Source organism: Gymnodraco acuticeps, unplaced genomic scaffold (genome assembly GCF_902827175.1).
Source record: "Gymnodraco acuticeps unplaced genomic scaffold, fGymAcu1.1, whole genome shotgun sequence".
Taxonomy (NCBI): Eukaryota; Metazoa; Chordata; class Actinopteri; order Perciformes; family Bathydraconidae; genus Gymnodraco; species Gymnodraco acuticeps.
The window spans coordinates 4,827,785-4,850,876 of NW_022990701.1; the positions used below are offsets into that span (position 1 = coordinate 4,827,785).

Consider the following 23,092-nt stretch of genomic DNA (forward strand, 5'->3'; position numbering starts at 1 on the left):
CCTCATAGTGTAGGCCTACTTTAATAAAAAGTGTCTCCATGAGTGTCTGTTTGAGTTACCACTGTGCTGAACAGTGATTCATATTCTAGTGTTAGGTCCTTTATCGTCTTCTTTTTGAGATGGTCTTTCATGAGAGAATTCAAAGACATAGGTGTGTTCTCACATTGATACCACCTAACGTTTCTTTCACATGTGACAAGTGCAGTTTCTGTCTGCAGGAGAGTGTGTTTGTGTATGTGTCTGTGTGTGTGAGAGAGTGTGTGTGTGTGTGTACCAGGATGCTGTTTCCACTGGGGTACAAATTCTATTAGGCTTTTTTAGGAGCTGTCATATGCACACAAATAAGACACGGCCACACAGTGTGAGAGTGCACTTTCAGTAGACCCTGTAGACCCTTAAGATGGCGGCCGTCACTGTCACCGACGTCAGCAGAGTGCCAGTGGGCTGATGGCAGTGTTTCAGCTGTTACAGGTATGTGACTGACTTCTTAGTGATGATATTGAACCTGGCAGCCAGAGAGCCGACAGGGCACTTATATCTTGTAGAAGTCAAATCTTTGGCCATAACGTCACACCTCTTGCAATTCTGAATTTGAAGGCTGCCACCAGTCGCTATCCCTCTTATTCCCTACTTTTTATTTCTCTCTCTGTTCAGCAGCTTCTCCATCTCTTTCTTCTGCTCTTTATATCTCTTTCTTTCTCTCTCCTCCTCCTACGCTCGCCCCCTCACCTCTTCTCTCTCGCCGTTTGATCAGCGGAGCAGCGTCTCAGCAGCAGTATTTAAGGAAAGACAAGGCGCCCCGGCTTTATTCTATCTTTCACACATCTCTCTGTGCTCTCGTTTGTCCCTCTTCCCTATTTTATGCTCAATTTAATATTCCTTCTTTACTCCTCTTTCATATACTCTCTTATCTTTTTCTTAACAATGCAAGATTTACTCCAGTAACTGCAAAGCATGTATATGCATCCCTGTGTGTGTTTCTTTAAGTGTGTGAACTATGAACAGAGAGGGTACAGTAGTAGTGTTCAATTACACAGCAGGAGAGTTGCCTCTGAGTCACTCCAACTAATCTGGCCTGAAGGTTCAGCTCCAGAGACTTTGGATGTGTGTGTGTGTGTGCAGCATATCTATTTCTGTAGACCTAAAATGTGTTTAATTGTGTGTTCATGTACAGGATTACCTAAAAGCAGTATAGTTATTATTACCATTAATTAGTATGCCATTATGCCACTTATCTGTTTGTCAGTCAGCTGGATTAGAAACGGTAAAACTACTGGTCCCATTTTCTTGTTACTCAGGGGAAGGGTGTAGTTAGGGTCGTATGGCAGATAAAAGCTTAATTTTTTACTTATAGAAAAGCTCTTGTTGAGGTCTGTGCTCCCAGAGTTCCCTTCCAATGTCATATGATACTAAATAAATAAAGCAAAACAGGAAATGTAATGTAAACAGTTGGAACAGTAGCTGTCAATGTATTTCACTGAAAGACCAAAACCTACAAAGACTTTATTCCTTACTGCAGTCCTGTGCCTCGTCCTTCCAAAATTCAAAACGAGCCAAAGACGTTGCACTGGATGACGTGTCGTTTGTCAACATGCGCAATGAAGTTTATTTTGAGATTTGAGTACCATCCTAATGCAGTCAATACTGACTAGAACTCACTGGAGCACCTAACGTGTATTCATCCGCCGTGCACTTTACTTCTGTTTGACTGATGTGAAGACTTTGAGTAGGAATGAATGGGCTTGGAACTATATGTCAGTTTGAGTGCTCGGGTAAATAATGAGAGAATTAAGGGGCCGGTTTACAGAGAAATGCTCGTTGGGTGATTGAAAGTCCTCAGAAATCTTCCAAACTTCTTGGACATTAGAATCGACGAGGGGGAGGGGTGGGGGGATGTCAAAGCATTTCTCGAACTTTCTGAAACCGATAATCTGGCATTTATAATATACTAGTAGGAACGTAGGAAAGCATTTCTCTGTGTCATTCTAAAGGGCATGCAAAACCGAAATATTAGATGATTTCATTTGAAAGATATTTAGATTTTAAGACTGACTACAACCATAAGCAATCAAATGATGTTCAAACACAAATATATATTTTTTAATCTAAGGGAGATATATTTTGTTATATATAACAAAAAAGGAGATTTATCTTCTATATGTTGAGAAACGTTTACATTTGTTTAGTAGCTTCGGTGAAGAGCAGCAATAAGTTGATAGAGCGTAAACCGTATGACACTGTCAGGCAGAGTGGAACAAATATGGAGTAAACTTCAAAACTACTCGAGAGGATACAAAGTGGAAAAACAGCCTTTGTATGGTATGTGTTCATATTTTAAACAGTAGGAAACATTTTGAAATCATCATAGTTGTTCTCGGCACTGCGATGTGCGTATGTACAGTAAAGTATATAAGCAGGTTGTTCTCAGGGCTGAATCCCCTCATTGAGGCTCAGGAGACGTTACACAAGACAACATTGTTCATTGGATGTGACAACTATTCTCACTGAGCTGCCCGAACGACGCCCGACAGCCTCACACACCTCATCAAGTATTTAATGCAAACTATGTTTCATGCATGGCTGTCTGCTGTGTGGTGTATGTCTGTGTGTGTGTGTATGAGAGAGAGATTTGAACAACTCTCGATAAAAGCAATTCACCGGCAGAGGATAGCAGTGCATCCTCTCAATCTCCCTGACACACACACACACACACACACACACACACACACACACACACACACACACACACACACACACACACACACACACACACACACACACACACACACCACACACACACACACACACACACCACACACACACACACACACACCACACACACACACACACCACACACACACACACACACACACACACACACACACACACACACACACACACACACACACACACACACACACAACACACACACACACACACACACACACACGGCGAGGAAGAGGCTAAATTACATGAGACTGAATAAATGTTCTGACTGCAGTTTGTTTTTTATTGCACATTTTATTTTTGAAGGGGATAATTGTGCTTTAAACTATTTCCTACCATGCCTACAGCAACTCCTTGGCTGTGAGGTTAACAGGGAATAAGCTCTTGTTATTGGTAAATGGAGAAATTAACATACAGTAATGTATCTGTATGAAACCAATTCATGTAAGCATTAACGATGCTCACACACTGAGGGCAAGGCCTCCACCACTGGCAATTCAAGACAATGCAGCTAATGGTGCTGCTGAATTCAGTTCACATGAATATTTGTTTTATAAAACAAATAAGCAGATATTCCAAGGTAAAGATTCTCAAATGTCTATGAAAATAATTAAAACAACACATCTAGTTAAAGCATCTGAATGCTTAGGAAATACATTAGTAATCGCAGACTAGTTACATCTTTTGGGACGTGTGAACAGCATTTTGAGTAAGCTCTTGTGAAGTGTGAACTTGCACAACACTGTCTGTGAGACCCAGCAGTGCTCACATTACACAGCACATTTATGACCTGATTCAGGCCTGAGTGACAGTTTTGCTTGTTTGAGCGCTCACACTGACGGAGTTGGGAGAGAGCGAGCAGGAAGGAGAAACACGACCTGCTGATCAGTGGATCCTGAAACATCCTGTGACTGCAGGTCTTTAAAGTCAGACAGAGAAGGTTTGAACATTTCAAGTGAAAGGTAACGTGAGAAACTGGACTAAAGTCAATTACAATCTTTGAGGTCCCGTTTTTGCTTTGTTTGTCCAACACATATGGCACTAAGCGGTTATTGCAATATATCTGATATAACAGTATAAATGTTGAAGATATGAAACTGAGAGCCTGTAAAAAAGAGATTTTCCTGGTTATTTTCCAAACCAGAAATGTATGTATGGCCCCCTCCAACCATTAAAATGACACCCCATATGACTGCCAACAGCTACTGGTTACTGAATAACTACCTGATGATGAAAGGCACTCGTAAAAAATGCAACAAGATGTAGTGTTGTGTTTATGGCAGGGCACCAAGTAAAATATATCCCCTTTCACCTCCATCATGTCCAACTGACTTGTTTTGGTGTTGGGAGTAATTGAGGCCGTGCCCAGAACAAGCTGTAAAAGACAAATATGCTAATAGTTGACAATAATAATGAGTTAAGCTCTTAGAATTGCCACAGTGAGACCACTTGAAATGTACTTTGGTTAATCTGTATTTTTTCTAAGCGATAATTAGGCCAACGTAGGGAAGCTCTTAAGCAGTAAAAGGACTTTGTTGTTTTCCTTTCGCTAGAACATGAAACATGACAAAGTTGATGCTCCTCCATGTCTACAGTCACTGAAAAAGAGCTCCAACCCTTACAATGAAAATATAGGAAGTCAATAACACAATCACATACAATGAAGTGCCATTTCACAGCCTCCCCTGCCCGCTGCGAGGTCCTTGATTTGCATTGGCCTCTGCTGCCAGGGCTCCTCATTTTTCTCACAGCTACAGGTGTCCCACTGAGCCAGGTGTCAACCCAAATGGCAAACATAATCAACTCCCCCAGGTGGTCTCATAACTCACATGTCAGCAGCCTCTCTTGTAGCTGTCCCCTGGAATAATGTATTCAATGAAGCTTCGGATGTAGTCTCTACTGCCAGGGTGCAGAACTCAGTTATCTAAATGACTACAGGCACTTCTTAGTGGCATGCAGCACACATTCACACACCATTCTTCCTTTCAGACTTTGGATTTATGTTCCTCGAAAGCTCAAACCAGAGCTGACCACACAGATGCAGAAAACAAAACATTGCATGTCTTAGGAAGGATTAGGATGGCTGGGCCCTGAATGCTTGGTCACATTGTGTTTGTACTAAGAAAGTCGGACAGAAATGTCCACTCTCTTTCTGTCCCGTGAGGATTAGAAGAGAGTGGCTCTTTAGCCAACTGACTCGCGAGTGGCTTCAGCTGGAAGAAGAAAGAGACACTGAATACATCTATGGTGGTGGCATGATCCTTAGAGTGGGATCTAATCTGGTGATTAACTTTAGTCAAGGATGAGTTAAACATATAAAATGGGATTTACTGTCACTTGGGGTCTCTCAATCAAAACACGAGTTTGGTGGCATTCATTTCTGCTTCTCCCGTTTACGATTCCTTTATTGTTATTTGTTCAGGAAGATCCGAATTACGCAAACACGTCTCACCTTATTCAATCGAACAGACACGGTGATACAATTAGTAAAATACTAGTGGTGGAAAGAAACTAAGTAAGTTCACATTAAAATCAGAAAACCATAACACTGATGCATGCTCCAAGGTGATACTTGCAGGCATATATGACATAGGTCTAGTTAAAGGTCAACGGAACTTGCCTGGATTGCCAAATGGCCACTAGCGTTGGTGCATCAAGTCTCGTTTCCTTCATATATTGACACCTATTTGAGGTAATGTGGACAGGAATATCTCGCAATTGAATCACCAAACATTTGATTAACAGCTAACCTGCTCCACCTGGCTTCAACTGTAATGAATGTTACATTGATATTATTTACATTTTCATAATTTTGATTTGGTTGATGATATCCATCAGTTATGTGGTTCTCATGAGGCTTCTTTTCTTCATTTTTAATAACATAATATTGTCGACATGATTCTTTAATGTTTTACTGTTGTACCACCGTGTACAATGTGCTTTGGTAATACTATGTTTCTGATATTGTCATTCCAATAAAGCTTCTTTGATTTTGAATTTGCCCAGAGAGGATTAATAATGTTGAGGAAGTATAACAAACCTTTTCTTTGTGCCCCAAGGAAAACCTCAGAACCAGAATACCTTAAGAATAGGAAATAAGCCACAAAAACAGGGGGTACAACGCAACACACTGACAGGTAAATGACACCAAAACTATACTGTCAGGGAAACATGTTCAAGTCCCAGCAAGGAACGAAGCTCCCACAGTTTCTAAAGCCCAGCTGACAGCCGCAAATAATGTCTCAGTGATTAAGTAAGAAAGATCCCTCACCAGCGAAGTACCTCCCAGCAGCAGCAGACAATACAGTCAGCATGAAACTCTTCACACACCTCGGACAGCTCCTGCACCGCTGACAAATCCACAATCAGCACCTCGGACAGAGACACAGAATACAAGCCCTGTGATGTCTTCTGCAGAGCACGATAACATAACGGGAAGTGTTGACTTTATGTCTCCTCAGCAACAATAATCCAAACACTTGGATTCCTGTAAATCAAGAAAATAGCGGGTAATACATATAAATGATGTGTGTTGTAGTAGTTGCACAGTTGGAGAATAAAGAATAAATATGTTGAGCTCCTGTTGGTCAGTGAACAATTTAAAACAGCAGGGTTCACTCCTGCTGCATGACTCCATTTGTAAACACCTATGTGGTTACAAGTACATCATTTAGGGCTTCAGTCTGAAAATAGTCCTGAAAGGTCGGTTTACTCAACTGAAAGACATGTCACTGGCACTGGTTCTTTAATACATCTCTGACTCAATTTATTCAAAAACATAATCACCATAAAATGAAGCAAACCCTTTTCCAATTACCCTGCTTCACAGGTTTGTCATTGCTGTATCTTAGGAGGTAGGTAATGTTCACTATTGATCATGTGACCTATAGATCAACATACGTACAAGTTATCCCAGAAAACTACAAAAACAATGTCCATTAGTATCTGTTTCTAGAGCTTTTTATCATATCACATGTCAGGAGATGTTTTGTCATAAAATGACAGATAATTAAATTCAAAATGTTCTAAGCAATTTAAAGACTTCTGTAGAAAAAAAACTGCAATATTTGTTTATTTATTTATGACTATTCTGCTTCAGGAAGGAAATTCTTCAGATATGATTTGCCTAGTTTGGGAGAGAAAGCATATTTCATTTAAGACTGAGTACGGAGCCCTGGAGGGTTCATAGAGAGAAAAATAAATAAAACGTGGCCAGGTTTTACTTTCTCGTTCGCACGAGATACCTTCTCGTGCGCACGCTTTAGTAACTCGTGCGCACGAGTTACTAAAGCGTGCGCACAAGTTACTAAAGCGTGCGCACAAGTTAATAAAGCGTGCGCACGAGTTAATAAAGCGTGGCCTCGTTTTGTGTGGGTGTGTGTGTGTGTGGGGGGGCATTTGTTTATGATAGTTCATAGTTCGTTCCGGTGCACTCCGGCAGGACTATAGCAAATCGAGATTAAGATTAAACAAATTTCTTTCACTTGGGAATACACTTAACTATGGAGAACCAGATTTGTGTAAAGTACTGTTCGTGGTAATTTGAAAACAAATGCCGGTGGTGTCGGACACAGTGGCGCCAGCAGGGGGGGGGGGCAGGGGGGCCATGGCCACCCTGATATATTTGTTGGCCCCCCCACCACACACACCGCCTCGCCAGTCACGTATGCGTAGTAGTTTATCTGATATTTAACAACAAATACACAGCCAGCGAGTCGCTTCATTTGAGTTTCCAACGCTCATACTGCAGCCCCTCCCTCTCCCTCTGCTACCATGGTAACACTCTGATACTCGGCGCACCACTCTGATACTCGCGCGCACCACTCTGAGATTCGCAACAGACAGCAGCAGGTTGCAGCAAAACGTTTCTTTCTACTGACTGGACTGGAGTTGACAAAAATCCACCAGACTTCTAGAAGGTAAGTCGTATACTTTCGTAGCCTGTTAAGCCCCACAACACTTTAGGCCAGGGGTAGGCAAGTAAGTTTGGCCGTGGGCCAATTTTTTGCTGAGCCGCAAGATGGCGGGCCAAAACATAATCAAAGCTTAATTCAAGGAATTGATTTTGGTAAGAGGGTGCAGCGCCCCTGTTCCCCGGTTCAGAAAAAACTCTGATATCGCTGATAAGCCTCCCCATCAACACTCTGATGCGCAGTCAGATCCGCTGATTGGTTCACTGATGATATAGGCGCCCAATCCAGAGCCTGTGGCTAGACCCGCCCAAAGGGAGGCTCGTCCTCTCTAGCCCCATTTCAGTCCCAAAGCTAGGGCTATTATCTGTATTTTAACAGACTTATCTTTTAAATTGAGGTGTATTTATTGTTCTCTTCAAAGTCTATTTTTCTCTGAAATTGTAGGGAGGATGTTCCTTCCTTTCCTGAATGGACGAGCCTCCACTGAGTAAAGTAACTAGCAGTGTTATTTAACATGCTTTTATTCTGATAAGTATTGTCAAGTTCTCTGGGTTTTTGGCATTTATTTGAGTGTTTGCCCACATTTGAGAGGCTTGAGGGACAACTGGAATCCTTTTTCCTTTTCTTTATTTCAACTTTTCAAGGACACATTAGGATTCTTTCAGGTTGAAAACCTTTAAAAAATACCAAAGGACAAAATAAATAAATTACAGCAGTTTTGCTTTGCAATTTCATATATTATAGCCTAAATTATTCACTAACCAAGTATTTTACTCAAACTCAATGTATTTAATAGTTAAATAAGTACTTTAATTAACCTGGTTCCCCCCAACCACACATTTGCCATATGTGACCCGCTCTATCGAAATCAGTCGGAAGTCGCAACGGCTCATTTCAAAATAAACGTGGATTTGCGTAAAAAAATAGTTTTTTGGGGTTCGGGTGTTTTGTTTGATTTTATATAAACAAAGTCTTGGCTTTCAGAATATGACATTTGTATTTCCAAAATCACACGAAAAATACATGTTTGAAGCTTGTAAAGGGAAGATGACAGCTCTCCCTCCACTCTGCTCTTCCACAGCGCCGCTTCCCCTCCCTCCGCTGACATTATGAATGTAAGCGGATATGTCGGGACAGAATTTATTTTACCGGACAAATTTGAAACTTACCGGTCATGTTTCAATAATAATAAGAAGAATTGTGTAGCAGAGTTTCCGTTAGCAGGTAATCACCGGACTAGGACCGGATATGCTGATGTTTAAAACTCAGTTAATGGGGCTCATTTTTATATTGCTTCAGATTATAATCGTTACAGATCAAAAAGTTCAGATTCATTTTTCAATAAATGATTCCACAAACAACATAATTATTACATTCAAACAAACTACTTGTAGTAGATGAAGTACATTATTCAAAAGTTTACAATAACTTTGAATAATAACACGGGAGAAACGGATGCTCTCTTTTCCTCTCTCCCTCTCTCTCCTGACAGCCCGTCAGTTTCTCATGCAGCTCGCTAAACAGTGGGCGGGGCTTCAGGTGATCATGCAGAGCTGCGTGTCTCCATCAGACTCAGCAGCTGATCTGATCTCTCTCTCGGGTCCGGTTACACTTCACTCGCGTTTATGTCCATATCGATCAGATCCAGCTCTCCTGATCGGCCTTTATAGAGAGCACCGATCAAACTATTAAGAGCGAATATCGGCCGATAATGACCGGCGGCCGATAATGACTGGCGGCCGATCGATCGGCGGCTAACGGAAACCCTGATGTGCGACTGTCGGTCCTATGTTGTAAAAAAAAAAAAAAAAAAAAAAAAAAAAATCTAAATAATATTTTATTTTTGATTCTCAAAATTACGGGCCAAATATTATTGCTGGCGGGCCAACAATGGCCCGCGGGCCGCCTGTTGCCGACCCATGCTTTAGGCTTTAGTGTGTTAGCTTTAGGTAGCAAAAAACGGAGATATGCTTACCTTTAGCTGTTATTCTGATCAAAACTTGTGTTCAATGGCATTAAAACGAGAAAAACGCTGGAAGACCTGGAAAACAGGCTCGGGACTCAGTTAAGGCTGGCTTGACTTCAGTTATAATTCGTCTGTAAACACACTTTGGCAGCTTGAGGATTTTAAACATTAAACAAAATTATTATTATTTTAATATATTTATTATGCAATACCCGCGACCCGACCCGCATCATCTTTGTTTTACCCAGAACCGAACCCGGAAAAAAGCGTTTAAAAAAATACCACCCGCGAATCACCTTTTTTGCGGGTACCCGACCCGATGCAGGACTCTGGCGTAGGCTACTATTAATCACTGCTGTGTGTAATGTCAATTTGCAGAAAATGAAGAGAAAGTCAACAGACATCTCTTCTTATTTTAAGAAGAAGATGAGTAAAGGAGAGACAGAGCTGGCAGGGGAGCAGCAGCATAGGGCTAGTGAGGAGATGGCCATACATGCTAGAAAGTACAGTTGCAAGAAAAAGTATGTGAACCCTTTGGATTCTCCACACATAGCGTTGTGTGTTCCTTCCAAACAACTCAACTTTGGTTTCATCTGTCCACAGAATATTTTGCCAGTAGTGCTGTGGAACATCCAGCTGCTCTTTTGCAAACTTCAAACGTGCAGCAATGTTTTTTCTGGACAGCAGTGGCTTCCTCCGTGGTGTCCTCCCATGAACTCCATTCTTGTTCAGTGTTTTACGTATCGTAGATTCGTCAACAGAGATGTTAGCATGTGCCAGAGATTTCTTTAAGTCTCTAGCTGACACTAGGATTCTTCTTCACCTCATTGAGCATTCTGCGCTGTGCTCTTGCAGTCATCTCTACAGGACGGCCACTCCTAGGGAGAGTAGCAACAGTGCTGAACTTTCTCCATTTAAAGACAATTTGTCTTACCGTGGACTGATGAACATCAAGGCTTTTAGAGATACTTTTGTAACCCTTTCCAGCTTTATGCAAGTCAACAATTCTTAATCGTAGGTCTTGTGAGAGCTCTTTTGTGCGAGGCATGGTTCACATCTGGCAATGCTTCTTAAGAATAGCAAATTCAAAACTGGTGTGTATTTTTTATAGGGCAGGGCAGCTTTAACCAACACCTCCAATCTCGTCCCATTGATTGGACTCCAGGTTGTCTGACTCCTGCCTCCAATTAGCTCTTGAATAAGTCTTTATCCTAGGGGTTCACATACTTTTTCCACCCTGCACTGTGAATGTTTACATGATGTGTTCAATAAAAACATATAATTGTTTGTGTGGTATTAGTTTAAGCAGACTGTGTTTGTCTATTGTTGTGACTTAGATGAAGATCAGAACACATTTTATGACCAACTTATGCAGAAATCCAGGTAATTCCAAAGGGTTCACATACTTTTTCTTGCAATTGTACATGTGGAACTCTGTTTTGTAAAAGTGAAACTAAAACCTAAGTACAGTTTTATTAATGTGATTGTGACCTTTGTAATCATTTAAGTCTTCTACACACTTTAGGTCTGCAGCTCCTTCAAAATGAAACGAGAATCTATGCAGTTTTTCCTCTTCTGTGTTCTGAGGTTATGAGCCGACCATTAGTCAAGTTTGTTTTCATAATGTTCTGTATGCTAATTTAAAAACAGGGTAACCAGTTTGTTTATAAAGTATAAATATACATTTTCAAAACAAATGGAGTACAAGTTATATGTATTCTCACCACAGTGGCCTAATCTAAAAAAATAGAAATATGTCTCGTCACCTATTGTCTGTCTAATACTAAAAGGTGGTGTTTTGTATAATTTATAATGTTTTGAATTTGCTATAAAGGTCAATAATAGATGGTGTTTTTGTGTTCAATCACAGTATTTACCATTTTAAACCCCTTGTGTTTTTGGCTCCTGTTGAAATAAAATAGTCATGTTTTAAAACTTGATTTAATAAAGTCATGTCAATCATCTTTGATCCCAGTGTGACACAAACAGCTTTCAGTCTAAAACAATTTATAACCTAGAGACATAATATAACTGAAGAACATGCTGTGTTGCTGTTGTGTATTGTATGTGTTGAGAATGCTGAACATTTTGTGCCTTACAATAAAGGAACTTACTTAAATTAAGCTGTATTTGTCTTTTTAAAAGGAAAGAACAACTAGCATATATAAAAAACAAAACAATAAATCACCAACACATGTATACATAACACAAAACAAGGTTCTTTTAAATGTTGTTTGAAGTAAAATGTTAACTATCCGTATTATATTCACTTCAGATGAATAGTATCAGAAAATGTAAAATAAGAAACCAAAGTATATCAGTAGGTGATTCTCTTTGCCATTGTTTTCCTCTAGTCTATACTTTTACAACAATTCAATTCTTGGTTTTGGTGGGCCACCCCAAGATTTTCAGTGGCCCCATTTGGCCACCCCTATGAAAAATGTCTGGAGGCGCCACTGGTCACTCGGACACACACGAACACGGAGCTGAGCACACACACACACACACACACACACACACACACACACACACACACACACACACACACACACACACCACACACACACACACACACACACACACACACACCACACACACACACACACACACACACACACACACACACACACACACACACACACACACACACACACACACACACACACACACACACACCACACACACACACACACACACACACACCACACACACACACACACACACACCACACACACACACACACACACACACACACACACACACACACACACACACACACACTTTAGAGTTATATTTGTATTTATTCATGTTAGCAAACTATGGATAATGCTTAAAATGGGAATAATTTGGGTAAAAACTGTGAGCTGCATTTGGGGCCTGTTGACATGTGTTTTTGAGGACAAAGGAAGATGGGGGAAGGTGAGAGCATGTCCTGATTTGCATTCAACTTAGATCTAGCTGCAGTGTTTGTGATATTAAGGGAGGTCCCTTGGGTTTCTCTGGTGGTTATCAACAGTAGCAGTTAAGTGAATACTGTTCAAACAATACCTGTGTTTGTGTTTTATATTGATTTCTCTGTTTTATCCTTTCATAAATGTAAGGACTACAAATGGCTATAAACATTCTGGGCTGGTTGGAGTAAACAGGGTTTTATGGCTCTGTGGGGGAGGTGTAGGTATGCAGGCCTTGAGACCTTTTGTTGGAAAGTGAGCCTGTTTGGTTTCCTGCTGCGTTTCCTGCTGCGTTGCGTCTCCCAATGAGATGACCTGAAAAGATGACCAGCTGACCTAACACCAAACCCCTCCTTCTTACTCTGGTATATATCCGGTGGATCCCTGGCGTTCGGCCTCTTCTTCACATGCTGCCCTCGGGTGAAAGTAGCTCTGCAGTATGCGGACTAGAGCAGGAGTAAGCCGGCATTACTCCTTAAGCATTGCAATATAACTGTAATATATCATGTTGTATTGTAATGATTGTATTGCATTGTCATATTGCCATTAAAGTAGATTATTGTTAACGGTTACTTTGTAGATATGGATTCCTTCCTGTATTATAACCAGCTTCATAGGAACGCGCGGAGATTTGAAAAGCGGACCAGTTATCCCTTTAAATCTCCAACAAAATGGTGACCCGACGTCTATAACGAAGCTGAGGAAGAATTCAGACGCTTTCAAACATCTCAGACAATCAGCAGGACTCTGCAACTTTGCAAATAAGGTAAGCAGACGATGAAAGTCGCCTGTCTGTAATTGGATACGCTAAAACTTTAGGATTGTCTGTAGGCGTTTCAGTGTTTTTATAGTTTAAATGGAATATACAATGCATATTTTACTATGTTAGGAAAGTTATATACAAAACGTAAACGTGGATCGACAGGTAGACGAAAGTCCTGCGTGACGTAAAATAGAGCAGTTTGGCGCGGATCTGCAGGTGTTTATTCCTGAGTGGCGTAGAAATGGTGCAGTTTGTGTGAATGCGAGGTTTGAATCCTGCACGGCAAAACCTGAAAACTCGATATATCAGATCGAGTCGCCGTTTAAAACTGGGGTTTAAATAACAGACCAATGCTAAAAGCTTAAAGCCAGAGGTCTGTTATATATTAAACCAAGGTAGAGCGTTTCCCTTTGTCTGGAAACTTCTGCTGCTGCCATCTAGTGGCTGAAAGGGGGTATCACACCCTTGAAACTTCTGCTGCTGCCATCTAGTGGCTGAAAGGGGGTATCACACCCTTGAAACTTATGCGAGCTTAGAGTTTAATCATTACATTGCTGGCCGGTATTGTTTGGTAAACTGGTACAAAACAATAAGGGATTGAACATTTTTTACAACGACAGCACCAGGAGATGAGTAAACTCAAGAATCTGTAGAGTGTAAATACATTGTGCAAAACACATTTTACACTCGAACTGTTTGCAAATGTAGACAATATAAATAAATGTTCAGAAAGAAGACATAGGCCTACACTTGATTCAAATTTCATTACTGTGATCCGATTGGTGTGCTCTGCAGGTTTACTATTGTTCGAAGTAACAGTGGGATTTAAAATGAGAGAAGATATGGAGATGTTCTTTCATAGTGTGTGGAATATGTGATGCTGGAAACATGTAAGTATTTCAGAGTTGTGTTGGGTAAATATGTAACAATGGATGAAACAATTTTTGGAGTTAGTTTTTGTAATATCATAAGTAGACATTAATTATGTTGTTTAGATGGCATTTAACAACTAAGACAGATAGTATGATTAGAAAGAGACAGAGTGGAAAGGGTTGGATTTATTTAACATCAGTGTGCTAGACTTCTTATAGGTAATGTGTACCGGGACCTGGACTCCCCCTCTGAGTTAGAAAGGCTTTGATCCCGACCCTCCAAGCAGACAACGAGACCTAACCCAACAGGAGACTCCTCCTTCTCCATCGTACAGACAGAGAACCAGAGCTGAACCAACAACAACAACAAGACTACATCAAGACTGCAGCCAGAACTATCTCCACCTGTGGCATCCAGAACCAAACCAGCATGCTGACATACAGAGAGATACTCTCATCGGTCCCTCAAACAGGACATGAAGTTCCAAACTGCGCCGCGAGATTTGGCACAATAGACATGAGAGCAGAATCCGCCCTCCATAAAAACAGCAGAGAGACTGTAAAGGAGGAGTGCAACAACAGTGGCATGATGGGGCTGCAGATGTGACTGGGCCAATGGCTGCCTACAAAAGTTACAGCGGATGGATTCAACAGCTGATGGACTGAAGAGAAGACAGAATCAGAGGAGTTGGCATGGTCGATTAGAAGTGAGGAGGCCGGGGTCACGGCTTGAGAAAACCAGGGGAGGAGGAAAGGAGAACGGGAATGAGTGAGTTACACATAAACACACTTATTCACGAAACGCACATTTAAATAACTTGAATTAACTTCATAAATACGTAAAGACAGAAAGATTTATTAATCATTTGGTAAATTAAAAATAGCAGTAAAGAGGAAACTATTAAAGTAAAATGATAATCATCCTAAAACACACTGACAGAGTAGAACCATATTCTTCAATATTTTCATCATGTTAACAAATCATTCTTTAAGACATTTTTATTCACGTGTGAATAAAGTAGCGGTCTCATTGGTTACAATATTGATCACCATTAAAAGGATAGTTTTAGGAACCACTCTATAGGACAAATCTTTGTTTGTATTAATGGCTAGTGCCAAGCCACATATTAAATTCCAATCTAAAGTGTTGATTTCACCATTGTGGCATAGTTATTACCAGACTTCGGTTTTAAATCCTTGATGGAGGAGGGAGTAATTGTTGCATGTTCGGACACCCAAGGTTCCACACACTGCTAAAGAGTTTAACATCGTTTTTTAAGTAGACCAGAATTATAGTGAGCTATGAAATGCAGAGCGACACAGATCCTAGTAATGTTTTGACTTAAGATAATAGTTATTGTACACAAGTTTCTGAAATAGATCATTAGACATTTTAATTAGTAGTGGTACTCGAAGGAAGTGAGTTTTGTACCAAGTTTCAGGAAAAGTGGGAGGCGGAAGTCCCAATGACAAGTGAGAATCATCTTGAAAATTATAGTTGAAATCGTGACGTATTTTTGTAGACAAAGGATACTGGCCTATGCTGAAATGTCAAAGTCTCTGCAGAGCACGACACATGGCCAAAAAAGACGGAGACCAACTGACCTTTGACCCTGACCGACAGTGTAACTTGACAAGGCACTGTGGATGACTGACTCTGGGGTGAACCTGACCAAACTTGACATGACAACCAGACAGTGTGAGTGTGAATGTATGCCGACATGTGATCAGTGTAACTGCATGATTCTAAAACAATAACTAACCAAGCATGTTTTTGGACTAACATATTATTTTGGAGCTCCAAGGGAAACGAGAGGTTTCCTAAAAATTCCACAAAAAGGGGAAACCGCACATGTGATATTTTCCTCTCACATGAGTTGGCGGTTTGCAAATGTAAAACTACAAGCTGAAGATTCTGTTTCTTTTAGGCCTGAAGGACGGAGAGGAACACTTCTTTTCACTGAAGTGTTCACTGGAAATAATGATAATAATGTTCGTTATGTCGCTAACCAATTACCTGACAGTTTTTGTTCCCCTCCCATTACAGGCTTTTGTTACACATTATTTCATGTGTAAAAGGGGGGAGTGAGTATAATGTATAAATGTCAACATGGCTGTAAAATTCACAATTTAAATTTTTCTTTTAAGGATTGAGCATTGAATGTAATTAACCTGCTCCATATCTGGGGATAAGATACTGTTTGATGAATGTTGAGATGTTTCTAAATATTGATTTGAATTATAACAGGTAACACAGAAGCAGTGGCCAAGGGGCTACTGTGAAACCGAAGAAGTTGACCTGTGATGATGAAACAATTTTGTAATATTTTAACAGACATTAGAGTAACTGAGGTTTGAAATATAGAAAGAACATATTACAGTTAAGTTAAGCTAAAACATAGTAATGTAATGAGACAGAATTTAATTTAGACAACATCATGTAACTAGCCTGGTAAAGAAGTAAAAGCCATAGACTTTATTGTTTAGGTCATTATGGGGATATACATTTCATCTAAATTTATAATAGAAAGACATTTGATGACAGTTTGTTGGAATTCTGTATTCATTTTTTCAGCGTGATAATATCTAAGCACTGACAGGTAAAAGCAGTATCACCAGGAAATCATTCACTTTGTTAGCATCGTGATTTTGGTTGTTTTTGAATCCATAACATTAGTGTGTTTCTTTACCAGAAACATTAGCAGTTCATATTATATTTGGATTTTAAATAGGATTTCATTTAAAAATAAACACAGATGCTTGTCAGAAATTCAGAGCTATTGAAATATGTTATTTAGTTTACCTAAAGATGTTGGGGTTCTTATTTAGTTGGCACAGTCCAAGTATTAAGATTCTGAAGCTGCACTGGCAGATAGGAGGTCTACAATTAATTTAGAAAACCTGTTCACAGACGGCTGTTGTTTCAAGACACCCCACCAACAGGCTCCAAGTGGGTCAAAACAGCTGAGCGTAGGCTTGAGGGAGTTGTATCAGATTTCTCCACACAGGTCACCGGCGCCAAAAGGGGGACCCGAGAAGCACGAGGACAAAGTGGCTCAACCCCAGGCTCTCCGACCCCGACCGAGTGACCCAGCGGACCTCTTATGCCGTCTGCCTGGGAGAAAAGGGGGACAGCTCGTACCACGGGAGCCAGTGTGCGGCGGGGAAACCACCTGCTAGGACCAGGGGACGACATCAGGACGGACGTGGCCCTGGCAGACGTGGACTACTCGGAAGCAGCAGACTGGAGGAGCAGGACCCTGGAGACATCCTTACAGCAGACGACCTGGGAGGCATCATCAGCGGGCCGGAGAAGGAGGACCCTGGAGACATCTCTACAGCATCGACCCGGAAGCCGTCATCAGCGGGCCGGAGGACGAGGAGGAGGAAGACATCTCTCTAGCAGGCAGCCCAGAAGCTGCCGTCAGCGGATTGGGAGACAAAGACACGGCAAGCCAGGACGGCACAGGGGACTTTTCGAGGCAGCAGAGGAGTCTACTTCGCTCTGATCAGCTCTACCCGTGAAGGGAAAGCTGCATCTCCCCCTCCCTATTAGCTGTCCTTGTGGGCTATTCCTCCGGGGGGGGGGGGGCTGATGATTCTAGCACTCAGCTACCCCCTCATGGTTCCTTCACTGCCATGGAAAGTGGTGTTCTGTCTCCATGAAGGTTTCAAGTACTCTAAATACCAGCTTCGGATGGATTTATGGACACAGTAGAAAAGAACGACAGTGGGTATATTTCAAAATGCCTTGTCTAAGTTTATCTCTGGAGAAGGAGATAAAAAGGGGGATTTGTAGAGTTATATTTGTATTTATTCATGTTAGCAAACTATGGATAAGCTTAAAATGGGAATAATTTGGGGAAAAACTGTGAGCTGCATTTGGGGCCTGTTGACATGTGTTTTTGAGGACAAAGGAAGATGGGGGAAGGTGAGAGCATGTCCTGATTTGCATTCAACTTAGATCTAGCTGCAGTGTTTGTGATATTAAGAGAGGTCCCTTGGGTTTCTCTGGTGGTTATCAACAGTAGCAGTTAAGTGAATACTGTTCAAACAATACCTGTGTTTGTGTTTTATATTGATTTCTCTGTTTTATCCTTTCATAAATGTAAGGACTACAAATGGCTATAAACATTCTGGGCTGGTTGGAGTAAACAGGGTTTTATGGCTCTGTGGGGGAGGTGTAGGTATGCAGGCCTTGAGACCTTTTGTTGGAAAGTGAGCCTGTTTGGTTTCCTGCTGCGTTTCCTGCTGCGTTGCGTCTCCCAATGAGATGACCTGAAAAGATGACCAGCTGACCTAACACCAAACCCCTCCTTCTTACTCTGGTATATATCCGGTGGATCCCTGGCGTTCGGCCTCTTCTTCACATGCTGCCCTCGGGTGAAAGTAGCTCTGCAGTATGCGGACTAGAGCAGGAGTAAGCCGGCATTACTCCTTAAGCATTGCAATATAACTGTAATATATCATGTTGTATTGTAATGATTGTATTGCATTGTCATATTGCCATTAAAGTAGATTATTGTTAACGGTTACTTTGTAGATATGGATTCCTTCCTGTATTATAACCAGCTTCATAGGAACGCGCGGAGATTTGAAAAGCGGACCAGTTATCCCTTTAAATCTCCAACAACACACACACACACACACACACACACACACACACACACACACACACACACACACACACACACACACACACACACACACACACACACACACACACACACACACACACACACACACACACACACACACACACACACACACACACACACACACACACACACACACACACACACACACACAGCGCCCCGGTGACAGGACATCTCCTTCATAAAACGAGGGAGAATACTCTGGTAGTTCGATGTGTGTATAGGTGTGTGTGGTTAAACGTAGCAGCCTCGATCTCTATTCAGCTGTTCTAATGAAGGGAAACGCAGTGAAGTAAACAGTAAAAGGCACAGCTCTTTGCAGCTGGTGCTGCTCTTCTCAGATTCTGCTGAGTTACACTTTACTGCCTCCAGTGCCCTGTACGACGAAGCCAGTTTGACAGACCCTGGACCTGGATATGTTCGATTTACCCGGCTTAACTAACCCTAACAAACGCGATGTCGATAAGCGGTCCTACGAAGCTGGTTATCAACTCAGTAAATCAAGCAGGGTTTCTCTGTCCGGCTGAGAGCGCGTTCACGTGAAAGGGACGGGGTTAGCAACATTTGACCAATCACAAACATGGAGACGTGTGCTGACAGCGCAGCGTCATACTTCATGAATGAATAGTGTAAAGAGCAAATCCTGCTTCGTAGTACAGGCCACTGGTGCCGCAGAGATTTCATAAAGTGAAGGAGATTTTTCTTCTATAAAACAGCTGTGGTCAGCAGATACTGTGTGTCACGGACAGGAATCCCTCAATTTAAATAAAACGAGGCCACGCTTTATTAACTCGTGCGCACGCTTTATTAACTTGTGCGCACGCTTTATTAACTCGTGCGCACGCTTTATTAACTCGTGCGAACGAGAAAGTAAAACGTGGCCACGTTTTATTTATTTTCTCTCAATGAACCCTCCAGGGCTCCGTAGAAAAATGACTTTTATTTTTGTATTGTAATGAAATGTTTGCTGTTTACTCACAACAATAAAAATACAATTATACAAAGAGAACTTTGAAGTATACGGCTATTATCCCAGTTATGTGTTTGTAATTAATTTACATATTTTGGTAGTTTGACACCCAGTCATCTGGACTTCTGCATCATATATTTACTTCATGGACCAAAAACTGTCTTTATTGTGTCTTCGTCGTCTGTGATTTAACGTCAGAGTGCTTTGTTTTTCTCCCCCGCCTCTCACCTCACAAACGTAAATGAGAATTGTCCGAAAGATTTACCTTCACTGAGCTACAAATTACTCGTACACTTTATTTATTTTTACCCTCTCAGCAGTTGACAACTCTACAGATTGTTGTTGATGGTCACACTCACTCACAAGGTCAGTGATGTTGTAAACAGGAGAAAACTGCAGGTAATTTATGTGCACGGCTTTGACAAATGACTGTTTCGTGGAAGTAATGAGTAAACAACCAGATTTAAAAGCAATCATAATCCTTTGCAATAAGTAATGACCAAAAAATACATCTTTATGGGTGCCAAACTCAATACTTTCAATAAAAAAAACTACAATGAAGCCTGAGCGTATGCGAACATGGTTTTCATCTCCTGGTTCCACGTATGATCGTTCATTTCAGTCACACGCATGCACCAGCTGTCCTTGTGTGTCTTTCATGGGGTGCTGTGGTTTGGGGGAGGAGGGTGATGCTGAGGGGACAATGCCCAGCGGCGAGCACTCTCCCCCCAGGGTGGGCTGAGTGCCTCTCCCTCTCTTCTGTCTGGAGCTTCATCATTTATAGACGAGACAAAATAAAGCAAAAACAACAAAACGGCGTGAAGTCTAAGAGCTGTGGCTCTCACATTTACAAGCTCTCACACATGAAGAGGAGAGCTGGAGATGCACACGGAGCAGTTTGTTCAACTCCTTGTTGCTGCCTCCCAGCATCCCTCAGTAAACAGCAGTCAGGTGGAAACCCTCTATTAGAATAACAACAACGCTGCACACTGTGCATGTGTGCGTCAGGCTGGATGTAACATTAATGGTGTGATTAGCCAGGTTATTAAAGCTAAATTTACTCTAATGTTCTGTGGCTATTTCTGCACCTGGAAGTACCCTGATTAGCATACAGCTAATAGCATAAGCATAGCCTGGTGGAACTATTTTGTGTGTGTGTGAGATAGTGAGAGAGACACAAAGAAAAGGAGGAAGACAGAGAGTGTGTCAGAGAGAGATGGGAGGTGTGGAGCTGTTATCAGTCATGCATGACATCTCTCCACTTTGTGCTTATTTCAGATTTATAGCTCTCTACCAGGGAAACCAAGTTGACTTTGTTGCTCAAACTGAGCTGATTGACAGGGCCAGGATGTCAATCAAACATCATCTGTCAGCCAGCCGAATGTCCACCACCACAGTCGTGAGAGGAGCCGTTTTTCCCGGATAATAAAAGGGGTCCTCCAGTGATTTAGTACAGCACTTCAATAAACGTAACACTCACAAGGCACATATTAAAGACAGGATGGTTGAAATTGAAAGCAGCAGAGCCTGAGATGATCACTTTAGTACTTAACAAGAGTCATGATCCAAACATATTTCCATTATGTGACTCTCTGAGAAGCTGACCGTTGAGCGGCCCAGACCAAGCAAGGAGGCAGAGGCAGAACGTCCAAAATACAACCCGGTGTGGGCATTTATTACTCACAAACGTATGACACAGCCTCAATCTGCTGTTCACGTGAGCACAGTCACCAGCCACCACAAGGATCTCACACACTACCCAGCCTAACAGACAGGGAAACAGAGCCTAAATACACACACACACCCTAATCAACCAATTAGACACAGGGGGGGGAGGAGACAACACAGGGCACAAGGTGAACATAATCAGGAGCAACAGAAAAAACGGGAGGGGGAACACTTTTCAAAATAAAAGACATGTGCAATATACAAGGCCCGAAGCAGTCAGTCAACAGTGACGAAGTTACCTTCGTCACAGGCTCAATGGACCCTTTCTGCCTGGTAACGTCTTTCAAACTATACACTTGTTATCACATAGGCTTTGTGTAAAATGTCTCACAACTCAAGACGGGATGAACCTCTTGACATCACTATGGGTTATTTCTCTGATTTAAGCTCAAGGTATTATACAAGTGTTTGCACTGGCAAAGTAAAACTACTCATGATAAACTGACTTTCAATGTGTAAAATAGTACACATTATAAACATTAACAACTGGAGACACAGTGCCTACTCAGCAGTGTTGAACTATAACATAGACGTTTTGGCCTTGAACAACAACAATATAAACAACACTAAAAAAGTGTGAAATACTTACAAATATAATAAGCCTATGGATATTTATGTGAAGGGAGAAGAACAGAAGGAGCGGTTTGGTGTGCGCTGCTTTTGTCAATTTCAAAAGTAGGAAAAAAAAGTTTGACGTTGTGGTACGGAAAACAGAGCCTCCATGATGTTAATTGATGATTCTTAAAGGCGCACCTCATATTGTGATTGGTTGGTGTCTTTGATCAAGGTGCAAAAGTACAGAAAAAATGACACTGTTTCGTTAAAAACAAGTGGTTTGGTGTGCGCTTTTCTGCCATGTTGGGTTATATTTACGTTTTTATGGCTATTTCAGGACAAAAAATGTTTTATTCACTCAAAAATATATTTAGTAACCCAATATTCTCAATTTGGATACTTAGGCTAGTATAATGAAGTATACTCTGCACAGTAAGAACCAACTCGCAAATCAAAAATGGCTACTGTGCACAGAAAATGACTATAGCAAATACCAAAATACTACAAACTGCTTAATCGTCTACCAAATAAAGCATAGGCTTACTCATGGATTATATCCTATAACAGTATAGTGGTAGGCTACTTAGTCAAATAAAAGATGTATAACTTACATTTGTTTGTTGTGATATTCATCGGAGCAACTGCTGCTAGTTGGCATCTTGGCTATCATGTTAGCCAAGATGGCCACCGTTGAGGGTGAGAAGTCCTGAGAGGTTTCTCAATACTCTAATTTCCCCTCCTCGACTCCTATCCACGACTCCTATCCACGACTCCTATCCCCGAGACTTAGTCCCGCCCACAGGAGATGCGAGCGGAGGACTGAGGAGGGGAACCGAGGAGAGAGGAGGGGAAGCAGCAGGCGGTTAGAGAAATGAGAACTCCTCTCCATTTTAAAGAGACGTCCATTAATGATGACAGGAGGCACAGCAGCCCTCTGTCTGATGGACATGTGTTCATGATGACTTATATATTTACTTCAATTCATTCACAGT

General features: G+C 41.4%; 1 protein-coding gene across 3 annotated transcripts in view; it reads right to left on the reverse strand.

Annotated features, from left to right (window-relative positions):
* Positions 1 to 22,876, reverse strand: part of abcg2b (ATP-binding cassette, sub-family G (WHITE), member 2b) — a 50,490-nt gene extending 27,614 nt beyond the window's left edge. Inside the window, exons 1-2 of one of the 3 annotated variants that reach the window (XM_034231427.1) lie at positions 22,712 to 22,780; positions 5,999 to 6,214 (exon numbers count right to left, since the gene is read on the reverse strand). Coding sequence is in view for 1 of the 3 variants with exons in the window: in XM_034231426.1 (XP_034087317.1) it covers positions 22,712 to 22,770 (59 nt within the window). In the remaining 2 variants the exon portion in view is untranslated. Of the gene's footprint in view, positions 1 to 5,998; positions 6,215 to 22,711 lie in introns of all 3 variants that reach the window. The other 2 variants (XM_034231426.1, XM_034231429.1) reach the window with 2 other exon arrangements.
* Positions 22,877 to 23,092: the final 216 nt, after the last annotated feature.